Below are 18,212 nucleotides of genomic sequence, written 5' to 3' on the forward strand. Positions count from 1 at the left end.
GGGGGCTCTACCCACCGGGTTGCTCCTGCGCCACCTACCTCAGGAGCAACACCATCCCACCCATCGGGGACGTCCATCCCCACTTCTAAGCCAGAGAAGTGTCCAACTTCTTCGGCTTCCCTTGGGTCCCTCCCTTCCCAGGTTTCCGCCAGCGAGAAGCCTGACGACCGACAATGGCGTAAGTGCCCGCAATCAGCTGGTCGTAGGGCTTCACTATCCTCCTCCGTTTCGGAGACTGAATCAGTGAAGCCCTCTCAGCCAGTGCGACCCAAGGAACGGCGTGAGAAACCCAAGAAGAGCTCTCAGCCCAAGGAACTCGCGGTGGCAGCCATCCCACCGCAACCTTCCAGCTCTGCGTCTGACGATGCGGTGGAGATTCTAGCATCCGCTGAGGACCTCGATCTCGCCGGTCCATCAGACGCCATGGAAAGCACTATCACAGGTGCTAAATCGGAGGCAGCAGGTGACCCAGCGGCGTAATCTCCCTTCCCAGTCCCATCAAGCCTTTCTCAGCCATGGACAACACCATCCTCCAGTGGAACTGCAGCGGTTTCTTCCACCATCTAGCTGAGCTCCGCCAACTTATCAGCCTTCACCCTTTCCTCTGCAGGAAACTTGGTTTCCGGCAATGCGAACCCCCGCCCTCCGTGGCTATCGGGGTTATTATAAGAACCGGGCAGCTTATGAAAGGGTGTCTGGTGGCGTCTGCATCTATGTCCTGAACTCTCTTCACAGCGAGTCTGTACCTCTCCACACACCTTTAGAGGCTGTCGCTGTTCGGGTGTGGACGCCACAGGCTGTTACCGTCTGCAGTCTTTACCTTCCACCGGATGGTGATGTCGCGCAACATGTCGTGGCTGCTCTGATGGCTCAATTGCCTCCACCTTTCCTGTTACTGGGCGACACGCCCATAATGATCTGTGGGGTGGGTCAGTGGCAGCAGGTCGAGGCGCCATCGTTGAGCATTTATTGGCGCAGCTCGATCTCTCGATCTTAAATGATGGTGCCTTCACACATTTCAGTGTGGCGCATGGCACATACTCCGCCATTGACCTTTCCATCTGTAGCCCTAGCCTCTTACCGTCTGTCCAATGGAGAGTGCATGACGACCTTTGTGGCAGTGACCACTTTCCGATCTTTCTGTCACTGCCACAGCGTCAGTCTTCTGAGCGCCCTAGCAGATGGGCTATGAATCAGGCTGACTGGGACTTGTTCTCCTCCACTGCCGCTATTGAGCCTCTCTCTAACGATGCCATTGATGCAGTGGTTCAATCGGTCACCACCGGCATCATTACTGCCGCCGAATCTGCCATTCCCCGTTCTTCTGGGTCCCCTCGGCGGCGGACTGTGCCTTGGTGGTCGCCTGAGATCGCTGAAGCAATTAAAGCTCGCCGGCGGGCGCACCAGCGTCACAAGCGACATCCCTCAATCGACCACCTTATCGCCTTCAAACGGCTGCGTGCGCGAGCCCACTGCATTATCCGCCAACGCAAGCAGGAGTGCTGGGAGCGGTATGTGTCCACCATTGGCCTCCATGTCACTCCATCGCAGGTCTGGGCCAAGATTCGCCGCCTCTATGGCTATTGGACCCCTGTCAGTGTCCCTGCGCTCTCACTGAATGGAGCAGTTTGTACTGACTCCGACGTCATTGCAAACCGCTTGGCAGAGCACTTTGCTATGAATTCCGCTTCTGCCAACTACCCCTCGGGCTTCCGCTCCATTAAGGAGCGGATAGAACGTCGGAGTCTTTCTTTTTGCACTCACCATCCTGAATTGTACAATGTTCCATTCAGTGAGTGCGAATTTCGAAGTGCCCTCGCCGCTTGTCCTGATACCGCTCCTGGGCCAGATAGCATGCACTCTCAGATGCTGAAACACCTTTCAGTGGACTGCCAGCGACGCCTCCTCGATCTTTACAATCGCATTTGGGTCGAGGGTGAGTTTCCGTCGCAATGGCGGGAAAGTCTTTTTGTCCCCATTCTGAAACCAGGGAAGAACCCTTTGGAGGTGGACAGCTACCATCCCATTAGCCTCACCAACGTTCTTTGCAAGTTGCTTGAATGGATGGTGAGCCGGCGCTTGAATTGGGTACTGGAGTCTCGGGGCCTTCTGGCTCCGTCTCAGGGTGGGTTCCGTAAAGGCCGCTCCGCCGCCGACAATCTGGCGAGCCTGGAGTCGGCCATCCGTACTGCCTTTGCCCGCCGTCAGCATCTGGTTGCTGTCTTTTTCGACATGCGGAAGGTGTATGATACAACATGGCGTCATCACATCCTTTCTACACTTCATGGATGGGGTCTTTGGGGCCCTCTGCCGATCTATATCCGCAATTTTCTGTCGTATCGTACCTTCCGCGTGCACGTCGCGGCCTCATATAGTTCCTCCCAAGTCCAGGAGAACGGTGTGCAACAGGGTTCTGTTCTCAGTGTGTGTCTGTTTTTAATAGCTATTAATGGGATCGCTGTGGCCGTGGGAAATACTGTCTCCGCTTCCCTGTATGCTGACGACCTCTGCCTTTACTACAGCTCTATTGGCACTCCAGGTGCTGAACGTCAGCTACAGGGCGCAATCCGCAAGGCGCAGTCATGGGCTGTAGCGCATGGTTTTCAGTTTTCCGCAGCCAAGACCTGCGTTATGCATTTCTGCCGGCGACGCACTGTTCACCCGGAGCCGCGGCTTTATCTTGACGGCGAGCTTCTTAAAGTGGTGGAGTCACATAGGTTTTTGGGGATGGTTTTTGATGCCCGGTTGACTTGGCTGCCTCATATTCGGCAGCTTAAACAGGCGTGTTGGCGGCATCTAAATGCTATGCGATGCCTGAGCCACACCAGGTGGGGCGCCGACCGATCTACTCTCCTACGGCTTTACCAGGCATTAATCCAGTCCCGTCTGGACTACGGGAATCTGGCTTATGGCTCAGCATCCCCATCTGCATTGCGGGTGCTGGACCCAATCCTCCACAGCGGGATACGCCTTGCCACTGGTGCCTTCCGAACCAGGCCTGTGGACAGCATACTTGTGGAGGCAGGTGTCCCTCCACTGTGGTTACGATGCCAACAATTACTGGCTGCTTATGGTGCCCATGTTTTTAGCTTGCCCAGGCATCCAAATTATCATGTCCTCTTCCCGCAGTCAGTCGTTCATCTGCCAGAACGTCGGCCCCGGTTGGGTTGTCCGATCGCCGTACGTATCAAACAGCTTCTTTCCGGGCTTGGGTGTTTCCCTGTTCCACCTCCTTTCCGGGCCCCTCTGCGTACACCCCCGTGGTGTGTGCCTTGCCCTTGCCTTCGGCTCGACTTGGCACAGGGCCCGAAGGACTCAGTCCCTCCGGAGGCCTTCCGACGCAGCTTTTATTCCATCCTCGCCATGTATCAGGGCTCTGGCGTTGTCTACACCGACGGTTCGATGGTTGCTGGTCTAGTGTTTATTAGGTTATGCACTAACTCTAAGGGACCATTCTGAACAACGTTCGTTGCCGGCTGGCTGCAGTGTTTACACTGCTGAGCTGGTCACCATCTTTCGTGCCCTAGAGTATATCCGCTCCTGCTCAGGTGAGTCCTTCGTTATCTGTAGCGATTCCCTGAGCGGTTTACGAGCTCTCGACCAGTGTTTCCCTCATTCTCATCTGGTGATGGCTATCCAGGAGTCCCTGCATATTCTCACCCGTAGCGGCAGGTCTGTGGTCTTTGTTTGGACCCCAGGCCATGTTGGTATACCCGGCAATGAAACTGTTGACCACCTGGCGAAAGAGGCCACCAGTGCGCCATCTCTGGAGATTGGCCTCCTGGCGGCTGATTTGTGGGCGGTCTTTCGCCGCAAAGTTCTCTCGTTTTGGGATGCTGAATGGCGCGGTCTGACCACCCCTAACAAACTCCGTGCCTTCAAGGACACGACGACTGTGTGGCGGTCATCCATGTGAGCCAACCGTAGGGACTCAGTCGTCCTTTGTCGGCTCCGCATTGGCCACACCCGACTCACGCACAGTTATTTACTGTGTCATGAGGATCCCCCTCTTTGTCGTTGTGGGGCGTCCTTGACGGTGGTCCATATTCTGTCGGAGTGCGCCCTTTTAACCGTGCTCAGGCAGACTTTTGCAATGCCTGACACGCTCTCTGCTCTTTTATCAGATGACTCTGCCATGGTGGACTTGGTCTTGTGTTTTATTCGGGCAGAGGGCTTTTATCCTTTAATCTGAGTGTTGTTTTTTTTGTTTTTTTTTTTTTTAAGTGTTGATTCTGGCTTTTAGCCTCTGATTTTAAACTGAGTTTTTAAAGTGTTCTTGGTGGTTGGCTTTTCCTCTTTTTCTCTACGGTCGGCCAACCACCGTCACACTGTGTGTTTTAATTTGTTTTGTCTGGTCTCTGTCAGAATATTTCATGTCCTGTTTCGTTTGCTGTCTTTCCTGTTGTTCGTTTTTTATTCTCTTCGGGTGGTTTTAGTTTTTATGGAACAAGGGACCGATGACCATAGTAGTCTGTTTCCATTAATCCCACAACCAACAACAACCAACCAACTTACTACGCCGAGATACACAGGATGCAGTGAACAGCGAGCCTGATACAAATAAAAATTTCAGTAACTTTCATGGTACATATGAGCATTATTTTGATTTAGTCTTTCCAGTTAAGAAGTATAGATCAAAAAAATCTGGTGATAATAGCTAGGATACAACTGGCATAAAAACCTCCAGTGTGATGAAAAGATTCCTGCACTCATATAAAAAATAGAAACCTGTATCATTAGAAATAAAAAAATTATATAAAAATATACAATATCTACCACAAAGTTATTATATATGCAAAAAAAGTGTGTGTGATAGAGAAAGAAAGAAACGTGCAAAGGTCATTGCAGAAGTCATGGCAATTATTTTTTTGTCTTGCAAATGGTAACAAATTAAAAAGTTCTGAAATATGCAAGCAGAAAGTTAGTTCACATGTAAATGTTACATGTAGGGAGACGGATGAACGCACACACTACCATAATAAAGATATAGCATGAGAAGAAAGATGTAAAAATATTCGTTGTCGCAAACATGTATTACTGTCAGTTGCAACAGTACAGGGCAGGGCAGGAACAGAGACCTGTGAAATCTTAAGAGTGCCTCAGAATAGTCTCCCAATGCCCTGGAAGACACCCTACATGTTTGGCCTCACTATGAGTGTATCATTGCATCTCATGCATTACTATTATCATAATGTCTTCATGTGTTCGAAAGCGTGCTCCACGCAATGGCTCTTTCAGGTTTGCTCACATCACGTTACTGGATTCTTGGGGAGACTCCTGGAATGTGAGTAGTTTGTGAAGTACTATTGTGTACTGCTGCAACTGACAATAAAACACATTTGCAACAGCAAACTATTTTTGTATTTTTTCTCATGCTATAACTTTATGGCGATGTGTGTGTTCACCCACCTCCCTACATGTAATGTTTGCACATGAACTAATCTTTCATTTGGATATTTCAAGATTTTTTTATTTTGTTACAGCCTTGGGAGAGCCAGTCCTGACAAAGCTCTACCATCTGGTGAGCAAGATGAATGAGACAGGTGAAATACCCTCAGACTTCAAGAAGAATATAATAATTCCAATCCCAAAGAATGTAGGTGTTGACAGATGTGAAAATTACTAAACTATCAGTTTAATAAGTCATGGCAGCAAAATACTAACGCGAATTCTTTACAGATGAATGGAAAAACTGGTAGAAGCTGACCTTGGGGAAGATCAGTTTGGATTCCATAGAAATATTGGAACACGTGAGGCAATACTGACCTTACGACTTATCTTACAAGCTAGATTAAGAAAAGGCAAACCTACATTTCTGGCATTTGTAGACTTGGAGAAAGCTTTTGAAAATGTTGACTGGAATACTCTCTTTCAATTTCTGAAGATGGCAGGGGTAAAATACAGGGAGCAAAAGGCTGTTTAAAATTTGTGCAGAAACCACATGGCAGTTGTAAGAGTCGAGGGGCGTGAAAGGGAAGCAGTGGTTGGGAAGGGAGTGAGACAGGGTTGTAGCCTCACCCCGATGTTATTCCATCTGTATATTGAGCAAGCAATAAAGGAAACAAAAGACAAACTCAGAGTAGGTATTAAAATCCACAGAGAAGAAATAAAATCTTTGAGGTTCACCGAACACATTGTAATTCTGTCAGAGACAGCAAAGGACTTGGAAGAGCAGTTGAACAGAATGGACAGTGTCTTGAAAGGAGGGTATAAGATAAACATCAAGAAAAGCAAAACGAGGATAATGGAATGTAGTCGAGTTAACTAGGGTGATGCTGAGGGAATTAGATTAGGAAATGAGACACTTAAAGTAATAAAGGAGTTTCACTATTTGGGGAGCAAAATAACTGATGACGGTCGAAGTAAAGAGGATATAAAATGTAGACTGGCAATGGCAAGGAAAGCATTTCTGAAGAAGAGAAATTTGTTAGCAACAAGTATAGATTTAAGTGTCAGGAAGTCGTTTCTGATAGTATTTGTATGGAGTGTAGCCATGTATGGAAATGAAACATGGGCGATAAATAGTTCAGACAAGAAGAGAATAGAAGCTTTTGACATGTTGTGCTATAGAAGATTGCTGGAGATTAGACGGGTAGATCACATAACTAATGAGGAAGTATTGAATAGAATTGGGGAGAAGGAGAGTTTGTGGCACAATTTGGCTAGATGAAGAGACCGGTTGGTAGGACATGTTCTGAGGCATCAAGGGATCATCAATTTAATATTGGAGGGCAGCTTGGAGGGTAAAAATCATAGAGGGAGACCAAGAGATGAATACATTAAGCAGATTCAGAAGGATGTAGACTGCAGTACTTACTGGGAGATGAGGCAACTTGCACAGGACAGAGTAGCATGGAGATCTGCATCAAACCAGTCTGAGGACTGAAGACCACAACAGCAACAACAAGCATTTTTGAGACAAAAAATAGTTGCCATGACTTTTGCAGTGACCCTCATATATCCAAATCAAAAACCAAGACATGGGTCACATTGAACATTATCAGGTCTGAAACAAATGCCATGCCAGTTGTAAAAGTATTAACCTAAATCTGGAAAGTGGACAAGTATCTGAATACACGCTGCGTTGATAATGGAAGATCTCCTAAAGCCTCAATGTTTCTCAAACAGGTCACAAAAGATGAGATCATATTGACAATGAGCTCACAAACGCAACTTTCATATGGTATTGATGATATTCCACAGTGCATTACAATACAAACAGGGAAGTATACTGTTGATACTCTGAGATTTGTTATTAATCACTACTTTTCAACCAGTACATTTTCCAATCTTCTGAAGGTCACTAAGGTCACACTGTTGGACAAAAAGGGGTCACAGACAATATTACAATTATAGGTCTGTAGCACAGCTTAGTGGCTTCTCAAAGGCCTTCATAAACTCTTTTACAATAGACTACTAAAAGTTACAAACAAATACAAATTACTATTGAACCATTAGCATGGCTTCCAGAAATCTAGATCCTCAGCTGCAGCTGTCTATAAGTATGTAAATGAAATGCTGAGAGCCACAGACCAAAAGGAAATAATTATTGGAATATTTCTGGACTTACTTAAGCATTTGACATTATAGATCATGCTCTCATACCACATAAAACAGAAAGTAAGGGTATTAGACGTAACCCAAATGAATTTTATTCTTAAACATGACATACAAACTGGTAACATCATAAGAACAACAACATACTCATTAGGGAAAACTTTCATCAAATATGGTGTGACAGAAGCATCCATATTACGTCCAATCCTCTCCCTTCTGTATATAGATGATCTGAATGACTCTGTTCATCCAAAAGAGAGAACACTGTTTGCAGATAACATTAGAATTTTGATAACAGGATCAAATAAAAATGGCCTTCAGTCATCAGCAGATAGGAAATTGATGAAACTGTCAGTGAGGTTTAATAGAAATAAGCTCATTATAAACACTGAAAAAATTGCAGCCATGAACTTTCATATATCCCATAAAAAGGAACAGAATGACCACCACTTGAAAATAAACAATGAAAGATTAAAAGCAATTATTTGAAATTTTTGGGAATACATCTTCAGGATGATCTCTTGAGCTGCAACAGGGAAACAGTAGTGCAGGTATATCATGCACATTTCCAATCAACATTCAGATATGGAATCATATTCTGTAGGAATTCACCATGTAGCCAAACTATATTCAAAACACAAAAATGAGCTATTAGAATCATCTGCAACCAAAAGAGACAAGATTCATGTCATTCTCTTTTCCACACATGTGACGCAATGTCTTCATAAGAGAATATAAATTCCCAGTGTGTATAAGAAACCAGCTCTGTACATAACCATGAAACAAAAAATTGCAATAATATTCGTACTCTCATGTCAGAACATCTGCCTACCAGAAAAGTGTCTTACAGAGTGTAACACCATTGTATAAGAACCTTTTGGCAAGCTTGTTCAAATAAAGACCTAAACCTGTTTCTGATGAACCACAATTTTTACTCTGTTAGTGAATATCTCAGATAATGACGTGTAACACAGTGTCCCACTCCAATGCAAAAATACTTATCACAGCAAATTCCTCTATCTGAAAAACATAAAATATCAAACATGTATAGTAAACTGCATTTATGTGATCATGTTTGACCGTAATTTTTATAGGAATTATTTGTCAGATGTCAACTACATATGCAGTAAACATTACTAAGACTGAATGTGTAATCATTGTTAATTTCTATTGTCTTTATGTATGCATGTTTTCAGACATCAATTATATATGTGGTAAATGTTACTTATATTGAATGTGAAATTGTGTTGTCCTTATGTGAAAAATTTGTAATGATTGTCTCTGCATTGTATTTTGACTTGTCCTGTATCTATACAACATGTCACAAGACTAAATAAAAATAAATAAATTTTGTATGAGCTAATTCTGGCAATACTGAGTTCCCTGAATAAAACCACCATAGGACATCATCTTGTTTTCCTAGCTGTGGTCAGTGTAGAACACATCTGATCCACTGAGTCCACACGTCCTTTTGTTCTATTATAATGAAGTACTGTATTAGAGGCTTACATGATTCTGGGTCAATTTCAGCAGTATCGTTCCAAGTCGACAAGAGAATTACAGCTTTTTTTTTCATTTCAGTTACAAAAGTTATCAAGGACATGTCGTACTGAAAACCAACTAGTGACAATCCTACTTTATGAGAAGGATCATTTACAAATTCTGGAGGTATCTCTTTTCTATTTGTTTTAAGTGTTCCTAGGAATGTCATCCACTTTTAAGCAAATATTTTGCTAGAGAAATACTTGAGTAGTATTTTCTGTAGTCATGTTGTGGTTAGACATTTTTATTGGTTCACATGTCACTATCCAAGCACGACTCTCGCCCCGTCCTCAGTTGGTAGAGCACTTGCCCAGCGAAAGGCAAAGATCCCGAGTTCGAGTCCCGGCCCGGCACACAGTTTTAATCTGCCAGGAAGTTTCACATCAGCGCACACTCCGCTGCAGAGTGACAATCTCATTCTGGAGTTTAAACTATCATCCTGAGAACTGAAACAGGTTCAGATCATTGGTAAACTAAAGTGAAAATAAGAATCGGATGATAGTGTTCTACAAAGAATTGGAAAAAAAAGTAGAGCAGGTATGTTAAGAACAAATATACAAGTAAGATGAAAGTCAATCAACGTACTGATGCCATGACGGGCCTTGAACATGCCTATATACAAAATGGGAGTACTGGTGTATATATAATATATATATAAACTGTAATAAAGCCTACAACAGCTGAAGCTCAAGTATTAATTAAACCTTATAAAACCACATAGAATGACTGATGACAGCATTTAAATGGACATTATCCATGGACCAAGGATAGGCAAAAGACATATAAAAGATAACATCATTGCTATGTAAAGGAAGCTAAACAAAGTAAGATAAACTGTTCAAAATTTCTTATTCTTAACAATAAATATGACCTCGGTGTAGCATTTACCATGAATAATGTCATTAAGCATCTTTTTATATTTAACAAGACAAATATCTCACATCTGGGAAGCATAAAAATCGGTGCAATGTGTGCCTAAGCTTTTATATAGGACTAACAGGGAGGGCTTTTAAAACTCACTTTCACAAACACTAACTCAACAAAGATGGTGAGAATTTTTATACAGCAACTTTTACAGAACATCTTAAAACTGAAAAATGGACTACCCCCTCTATATGGAAATTTTACATATAGTCAACAAAGGGTTCAAAGTGAACCTTGTAGAAGATGTTGAAAGTAATAAACATTCCCACTTTCACTCCAAGAATTTGCTGAGTGATCAGCTCACACTGAAAAACTGTTTTGTGATTGCATAGCTCTTCTGTTAAATGATTTACAGTGACCTACTTCATGTTCAACTATTGTTGTATCTGATTACACATTCAAAGCTGGCTTTCTCACAGATTTTTAATTAATTTTATTTTATCATTTCTATCCAATAAGTATTAATGTCTTTTATGAAGCACAGTTTTTTTTTTTTTTTTTTTTTTTTTTTTTTTTTTTTTTTTTTTTTTTTTTTTTGACATTGTTTTCTTGCTACAGCCATGAACTACTACTTATATTTAATGTGTAACTTCGCATGCTGGCTTGTTAAAACACCTACCAAGGTGTATTAGCTCTCATGCAGTAGCTTTTACTTAAGAGTCTAGATAAGCTACAGGCATGTTTCCACATCCCAAGTCAACTTCTAGACATGTGCTGAGGTTGGTGGCATCTCTGCTATTGAAGCTCGATTGCAGCTCCCTTACTTGTATTTCCTGCTAACACACATCTAGTGTGCCCAGTGGCCAGCCTCATCTCCAAGATACTGAACTATTCAATGTATCGTTGCTGTTCTAGTGGCCCAAGGCATCACCATAAACTGATAATAAAATTTGAACAGTTTACCTTCCTTTGTTTAGCTCCTTTCACATAGTAATGACGTTATATTTTTGTATGTCTGTTTGCTTAACTTTTGGTCCTTGGTTTATTGTCTTTACAAATGAGTTTGTTAATAATTTTAAGTGACTGAATAGGGTTTAATGCATACTTGTGTCAACCGTTGCAGGCTCTATTACAGTTTACATGTACATTAGTGCTCCCACTTTGTATACAGCCATGTTCAGTGCCATTCATGTCACCAGTATTTTAGTTGACTTTTGTTGCACATATTATGTACGAATTGTTTTGACAGCTCACTGTTTCACTGTTTGCCTCTCACCATGCGTATCATACATTTTTAGTGATGTCACACTGTTTTATTGATTCTGTAGCAAAGGTAAATTGTGTCTCTCAAGCTTAGCTATTTTATATTTGTTTTAACAAGCCTGTTTTACTTCTGTTGTTCAATCTTTGTACATTTCTTTTTAACATACTTGCTTTACATGTATATATTTTTAGCCAATCATTTGTAGGGTACTACCGTCTGATTCTTATTTTGACATCAGCTTACCAATGATTTGAGCCTATTTCACTTCTTCTAAAGATGAGAGTTTAAGCTGTTGAGACTCATGAAGAGAATCAAATAAAAATTGTCTTGTGCAGCTGATGACTGGCTTTTTAGCTTTGTTGAAATATTCTGCAGTTGCTGAACCTACAGCTATGAACAAAATCATGAATTTATTGTTCCTGTAAGCTTGGATAACTTTGGCATGGACACAGTCTGTCAAATGGCTCAACGATTGTCACATTAGGGATACTAGATAAAGAAGATATCGACAGGTCATATGATGACCAGAGCCACAAGCAAACTGTTAATGCAGCAGCATTACATGAAAAAGTAGGTCCCTTGTGAGATAGTGATTGGCAGGCAATGGAAGCTTTCCTACTATGTTTTACAAACAACACTGGTTACCCACAACTGTATAACTATGGCTAATAATGCACCAGTTTACATAAAGCTATACTACATAGCAAAGCGTCATCAATCCGTATAATGCACCAGTTTACAGAAAGCCATACTGCATAGCGAAGCATCATCAACCAAATTATGGAGGAGTTTACAGATCAATAATTAGCAAAAGGTATAATAGAGTCCAATGATAACCCCTGGGGTGCAGATATTGTTATCATTCCAAAAAAGTCATCACTGGTACTAAGAAGTATAGATCCTGTTATGATTACTGCTACCTCAATGTAAAGAACATGATGGATGCATATCCAATCCCCAATTTTATGGAAGCTTTACATAATCTAGGAGAGGGACATTGTTTTTCAACAACAGATCTAAGAAGCGGGTTATACCACAGAGCTAGTTCCAGAAGATAGACCAAAACCCGGCTTCACAGTCCATTGAGACATTACCAGTATAAAAGGATGAAGTTCGGCCTGAAAAGCACACCAACCACATTCTAGAAGTTATTGGATGGGATCTTACATGGTTGAAAACCAAAAACTGATGCTTAACAGACTAGTGCCAGTTTGTGCAAATCCAGGTAAACTAAATAAAAGCTTCTGGTTTCTCACTGACATATGACACTACCACTTTTTTTTACCTAGTTTACTAAACACACAAATCTTTCTACTTGTTTCTGTTGCCTTTTTACTTGGGTAATCATTGTTGCTACAACTGTCTCTTGGTCACTGATGCCTGTGTCAATGATAACATCCTCAAAGAGATCAGGGCTATTTGATGACATTACTTCTAATATATTTCATCTTGAGTGGGGTTCAGAACCATCTGTTCTAACAAGGAAAACTCCTCTTCACACCTCTTCAGATTTAGAATAAAATGGCTCTATGGATAACCCATCAAAAGGCGAACACACATCATGCACGAAAACAGGATGAATGTGTACTAAACTGTGAAAAAAGAAGCAAAATCAAAACAGTGAACGGTTCAAGCTGAAGATGTGCAAAACTGAGTGAATCTGAATAGCCACAGCATAGTGGTTATGTGGTCATGGTGTTCGACTGCAAAGGAGAAGATCCATTTTCATATCTCCCTCGTGCCTAATTTTTTTTTAAAACTTTTTTCACAAAACTATGAACTGTCCATCTGGTCATTGATGTGTCTGTTCACTGAATTCAAATTTGTGTTTGTGTCATGGTGTAACGCACATTTTACAAAAACATGGTGAAGGAGGGGACCTCCGAATGTATGTACTTCTTATTTGTTCTACACAAATACCACATGTTATTACTCTTGTATTATGTAACGGAAGATTTGACTCTTCAATTCCTTTGTGTAACATAGTTCACACCTGTATATTTGTTGTTTTCATTTCAGTGAGAGGTCTATGCAACATCTCACCTGCTCTCACTATTTACTTGCTACAGTAATATATTCTTACCATATGACTCATATTCTATAACCAATGTATAGTATGACAATTGCCAAGGCTACTGAAGAAGAACAGACATGTCAATGACTGGAGAGAGAGAGAGAGAGAGAGAGAGAGAGAGAGAGAGAGAGAGAGAGAGTGTGTGTGTGTGTGTGTGTGTATGTGTGTGTGTTTGGGGGGGGGGGAGGGGGAGGGGATGGGGGATGGCACAGTGGAAAGTTGAACACAGATCTCCCACTCTGCAGTCCAGCACCGTGACCACACAAGCATGATGTCATGATTCTTGCAACTCGCTCAATGTTGCACCCCTTGAGCTTCAATCGTTCACTGTCTATTTTGCTTCTTTTTTCACAGTTCAGTACACCTTCTTCCTGTTTTCATGCTTCAGTTTTTGACAGACTATCCACTGGGCCATTTTACCACTATATCTGTGGGGAATTTCCTTTGTAAGTAGTTTCCATCACAGAAGATATTAATTACGTTTCACAGGATGTATTGGCACACCCACCACTAACAAAACTGTAAATTTTCCAGTTGATTGTTAGGTGAGTAAAGTCTCCATCAATGATTACTGTATGACTGGGAAGCTTATGTACAAGCAAACTGAGGTTCTATCTCACATTTTAGATTACATCAGGAGATGAGTCTGGTGGTTCATAGATTGAACTCCTGTCAATTACTATGAAAAGTGGCCTTTCTAACAAGAAATCACAGATCCAGTCATACAACTGAGATGATACTTTATAAACATGTAATTTTATGAGAAGCTGCTTGGGAGGAACAATGTCAAAAGCCTTCTGTAAATCTAGAAATATCGAATCAAGTTGAGATCCCTTATCAAGAGCATTCATTACTTCATGTGAATAAAGACCCAGCTGAGTATTTCAAGAATGATAACTGTGAACAAAGTTATATACCAGCTACAATTTAATTTTTGCACAGCCTTTTACATAGGCATTACCTCACACCAGATATCCATCTAAATGAATAATCAGTGCCAATCTGTGGCGAAGAACAGAGTTGACCAACTGGTAGCAGAACATCCCTCTGAGCACAATGGGATTGACTTAAATAACTGCTTCATAATGACTGAAACTTCCTGGCAGATTAAAACTATGTGCCAGATCTAGACTCGAACTCGAGACCTTTGCCTTTCGCAGGCAAGTGCTCTACCATCTGAGCTACCCACGCACGACTCACACCCTGTCCTCACAGCTTCACTTCTGTCAGTACCTTGTCTCCTACCTTCCAAACTTCACAGAAGTTCTCTTGCTTGGGTAACTCAGATGGCTGAGCACTTGCCCACGAAAGGCAAAAAGGTCCCAAGTTTGAGTCTCAGTTTGGAACACAGTCTTAATCTGCCAGGAAGTTTCATTTCAGTGCACTCTCTGCTGCAGAGTGAAAATCTCATTCCAGAATCATTCTGGTCTGAGCTGCCAGAGTTGATTGTCATGTGTGTGTGAAGTGTGCCTGCTTGTGTGACTGAATGGTGTGTGTTTCACTTTCTGATGAAGTCTGTGGCCGAAATATTATGTGTAAGTGCCTTTTAATTGTGACCATCTGCAACCTTTCATTATTCCACTGAGGGGAGAGGGGGTTGTATTAGTGATAAAAAGTTTGAAATTATGTGCAAAGTTTGCTGTAAGTCAGTAATTGCTCCCATTATCAAATACTGGATAAATACAGTATGGGTAAGTTGTGCACCATGATTTATGGTGCCTGAAGACACAAACATACTTTTTAACTTTTATACTTGACTTAACAGTGATAAATCTTTAACGTAAGATAGTAGTTATTAATGAGAAGATTATGGCAATTTTTTAAATGTGATCAATAATTATATGACATAACAAAAATCTAATTTTTATTGCCCCTGGAAGCCATTAGATACGCAATTTGCAACTGGCCTGGATGACCGTTATACTATTTAGTAATACAGATTGTTACTCACCACATGGAGAAGTCTCTGAACAGCAGACTGGCGCACTGAAAGAGGACTGTTAGATATTACAAGCAACTCGATAGAGTTCAAAGACCTTCCTCAGATGCCAACAAATGCGCACACAACCCAATTCAGACCTCAGTGCATGGTTGTGTGTGTGTGTGTGTGTGTGTGTGTGTGTGTGTGATTAACTGCCTGCAGCACAGCCTCATTCAACAGGAATCATCAACCCTTCAAGGACCTTTTTAAGGGACTGAAGGCATGATAATTGCTTGGGGAGAGGGCAGGACTAATCACATCATCAACTGCTCACTTGTTGTCCGTAATGGATGAGGCTAGCCTCCCAGACTGACCAGCATTTTCTGTTGAATCACGACCAGCACTTCAACTTCATGCACCATTCCACAATGGCAGTTTTTATCAGACATACTGTCCCACACACATTCTTCTTTTTCTGATGGATGTCTACCAGTGTTTGTCCTCGGCAATCAAGAAAAAATAACAGCATGTTGGCACTGTTTGGACGGATTTGGTAATAATGTCACCACAGTTCACATTCCTACATTTAGCACACATCTGTTGGAAAGACAGGGTTTCCACACTAATTCCTTGTCTACATGATGGTTCCCACATTTAGCACACATATGTCGGAAAGGCAGGGTTTCCCACACTAATTCCTTGTCTACATGATGGTGCTTATATATCCACAACAGAGGCACATTATGTTGCATATAAGCTGCGGCAACACCCTCAAACAGAAACTTTCTAGTTGCACCTTATGTGTAGAAACTTCAGAAGGTAAGTTACACGTCTTCCCTCATTAAGACCATTGCGTGACAGTAGTGGCACACTGTCAGATTTTCCGCAGACACAATTCTGCTGTGGTATGGATAACAGACGTGTCACAGTGTGGAAGCAAAATAGCACAGAAATTTGAAACATACTTCAAAGTTGAAGTATGTGGGACAGTATGATTCTTACAGCTAAAATGTCTAAATTGCACACAGATGCACCGTGAAATTCTTGTGATCAAATACTATGTCAGGTCCAGTCGTAGTGAAATGGTGCCAACAATTTGACCAGGGCCAGACAGATGTGGGTGAAGCTGATGCGAAAGGTCAGATCTTGTGCTATGCGATTTCCATCTTTTTGGCAAGCTGAAAGAACATCTGGGGTGAAAGAGATTTTCCTATGATGACAGTGTGCACACAGTGCTTCTTGAACTGTTCTGTGACCTAGGAATAAATTTCTTTTTTCAACGAACTGAACAACTGCTAGAACATTCCGACCTTGTTTGCAGACTTGGTGACTATGCTGAAAAATAGTGTGATGCATTTGTGTCAGTTTGAAATGTAGTGCAGGATTCAGTAAAAAGGTACTTTTCCTAGCTTAATAAATCTTCAACAGTCTTCTTTCACTAACCCAGTCTGCTGCTCAAAGCCTCCTCTATGTAGTGAGTAGGAATCTGTCCTATTTCATATCGTTAATACTTTTTATAATTTTTGTTTCCATCTGCTCTGACAATAAACACAATACTTATGTGCATGTGAATCTCAGCCGTTAGTAAATTATTACTTATAATCCTTGCTTCAGCTGCTCCTATTGATAAATTGGTAGTCTTCTTCTGGCTGAAATACTGACATCATCCAAAACAAGTTTACATTCAGTATTTTCTAACCACATCCACATACATCACTATATGTGTACTGGCTATACAGGATGTGGTAAAATTTGGTCTGCAAGGACAACAGTGTACATATGAAAATTAAAATCAAACAATGGAAAATTGTGGATGGAATGTAACAATATTGTGGAAAGGGAAGATGCGACTCACAATATAGTGGAGATCCTGAGTCGCAAATAGGCCCAACAAAAAGACTGTCACAAATATAGTTTTTGGCCAGTAAGGCCTTCATCAAAATTAGGCAACATATACACATACACGCAAATGCAACACACACACACCTGAGTTTATAATTTTGGTTTTCGTGTGCTCTGACTATAAACGCAATAATAATGCGCCATATACTTTGAATCTCAAAGTCAATTCTTACTCATAATCCTTGCTTCAGCTGTTCCGTTGATAAATTGATAGTCTTCTTCTGACCAAAATACTGACATCATCATGAACATTTGTGTGTGTGTGAGTTGTGTTTGTGTGAGTGTTGTCTAATTTTGATGAAGGCTGTGATGACCAGAAACTATATTTGTGAATGTCCTTTTGTTGGGCCTATTTGCGACTCTGCATTCCGCTGTATAGTGAGTAACAACTTTCCTTTTCACAATATTGGTATGAAATAAAGAGCAAATACATTTCACCATTCATTTTTGGCAAAATACTGTATATTTTTATTTTGTATGTTCAGTCTGTTGAAAAGTGGTCACAATTTCCAACACACACACACACACACACACACACACACACACACACACACACACACACACAGTGATCTCAACAATGATCACAATACTAGCTGTAGAATCATTTTTCTTCAGGGGTGACTTCTGTGATTCCATAAACATCAGTGAGAAGGCGCCCATAGTTAAGTGGAACTGGTTCCTTTGGTGCAAGGTATGGCCCCTGATCACCAACATACACATATCTGGCAGCAATCAAGAATCAATACATTATTAACAACAGCAGTCTGCAGAAAACATGATAGTGTTTAATGCATAGTTTTACGGTCTTAGAGCTTTAGGTCTAAATTGCAAAATATAAAACACTTTGGTTAACAATATCAAAAATGAATGTTAGCCAATCCATATTAATTTCCATTTTCAAATTATGAAGAAATTTCAGGCACATAAATAAAGATTTTATTGCTTTGGAATACACAATTATTTGTTATTATCTAGGTAATGACATCTACATCTCAAAAACTAATGGAAAGCCCTGGTGGAACATAAATAATTTTAGAAGTACTGCTGAAAACTCAATGAATCGTAGAAGTATTGAGTCATCGTCAAGA

At 41.5% G+C, this 18,212-nt stretch overlaps 1 protein-coding gene across 4 annotated transcripts in view; it reads right to left on the reverse strand.

Moving 5' to 3' along the window:
* Positions 1-17,564: 17,564 nt before the first annotated feature.
* LOC126335263 (nonsense-mediated mRNA decay factor SMG8) overlaps positions 17,565-18,212 on the reverse strand; it is a 76,724-nt gene continuing 76,076 nt past the window's right edge. For all 4 annotated transcript variants that reach the window (XM_049998310.1, XM_049998308.1, XM_049998311.1 and 1 more), the window contains exon 17: positions 17,565-17,846. In XM_049998310.1, the coding sequence (XP_049854267.1) occupies positions 17,726-17,846 (121 nt within the window). In that variant the 3' untranslated portion in view covers positions 17,565-17,725. The remainder of the gene's footprint in view (positions 17,847-18,212) is intronic.

The sequence above is a fragment of the Schistocerca gregaria genome, chromosome 2 (genome assembly GCF_023897955.1).
Source record: "Schistocerca gregaria isolate iqSchGreg1 chromosome 2, iqSchGreg1.2, whole genome shotgun sequence".
NCBI classification, from domain to species: Eukaryota; Metazoa; Arthropoda; class Insecta; order Orthoptera; family Acrididae; genus Schistocerca; species Schistocerca gregaria.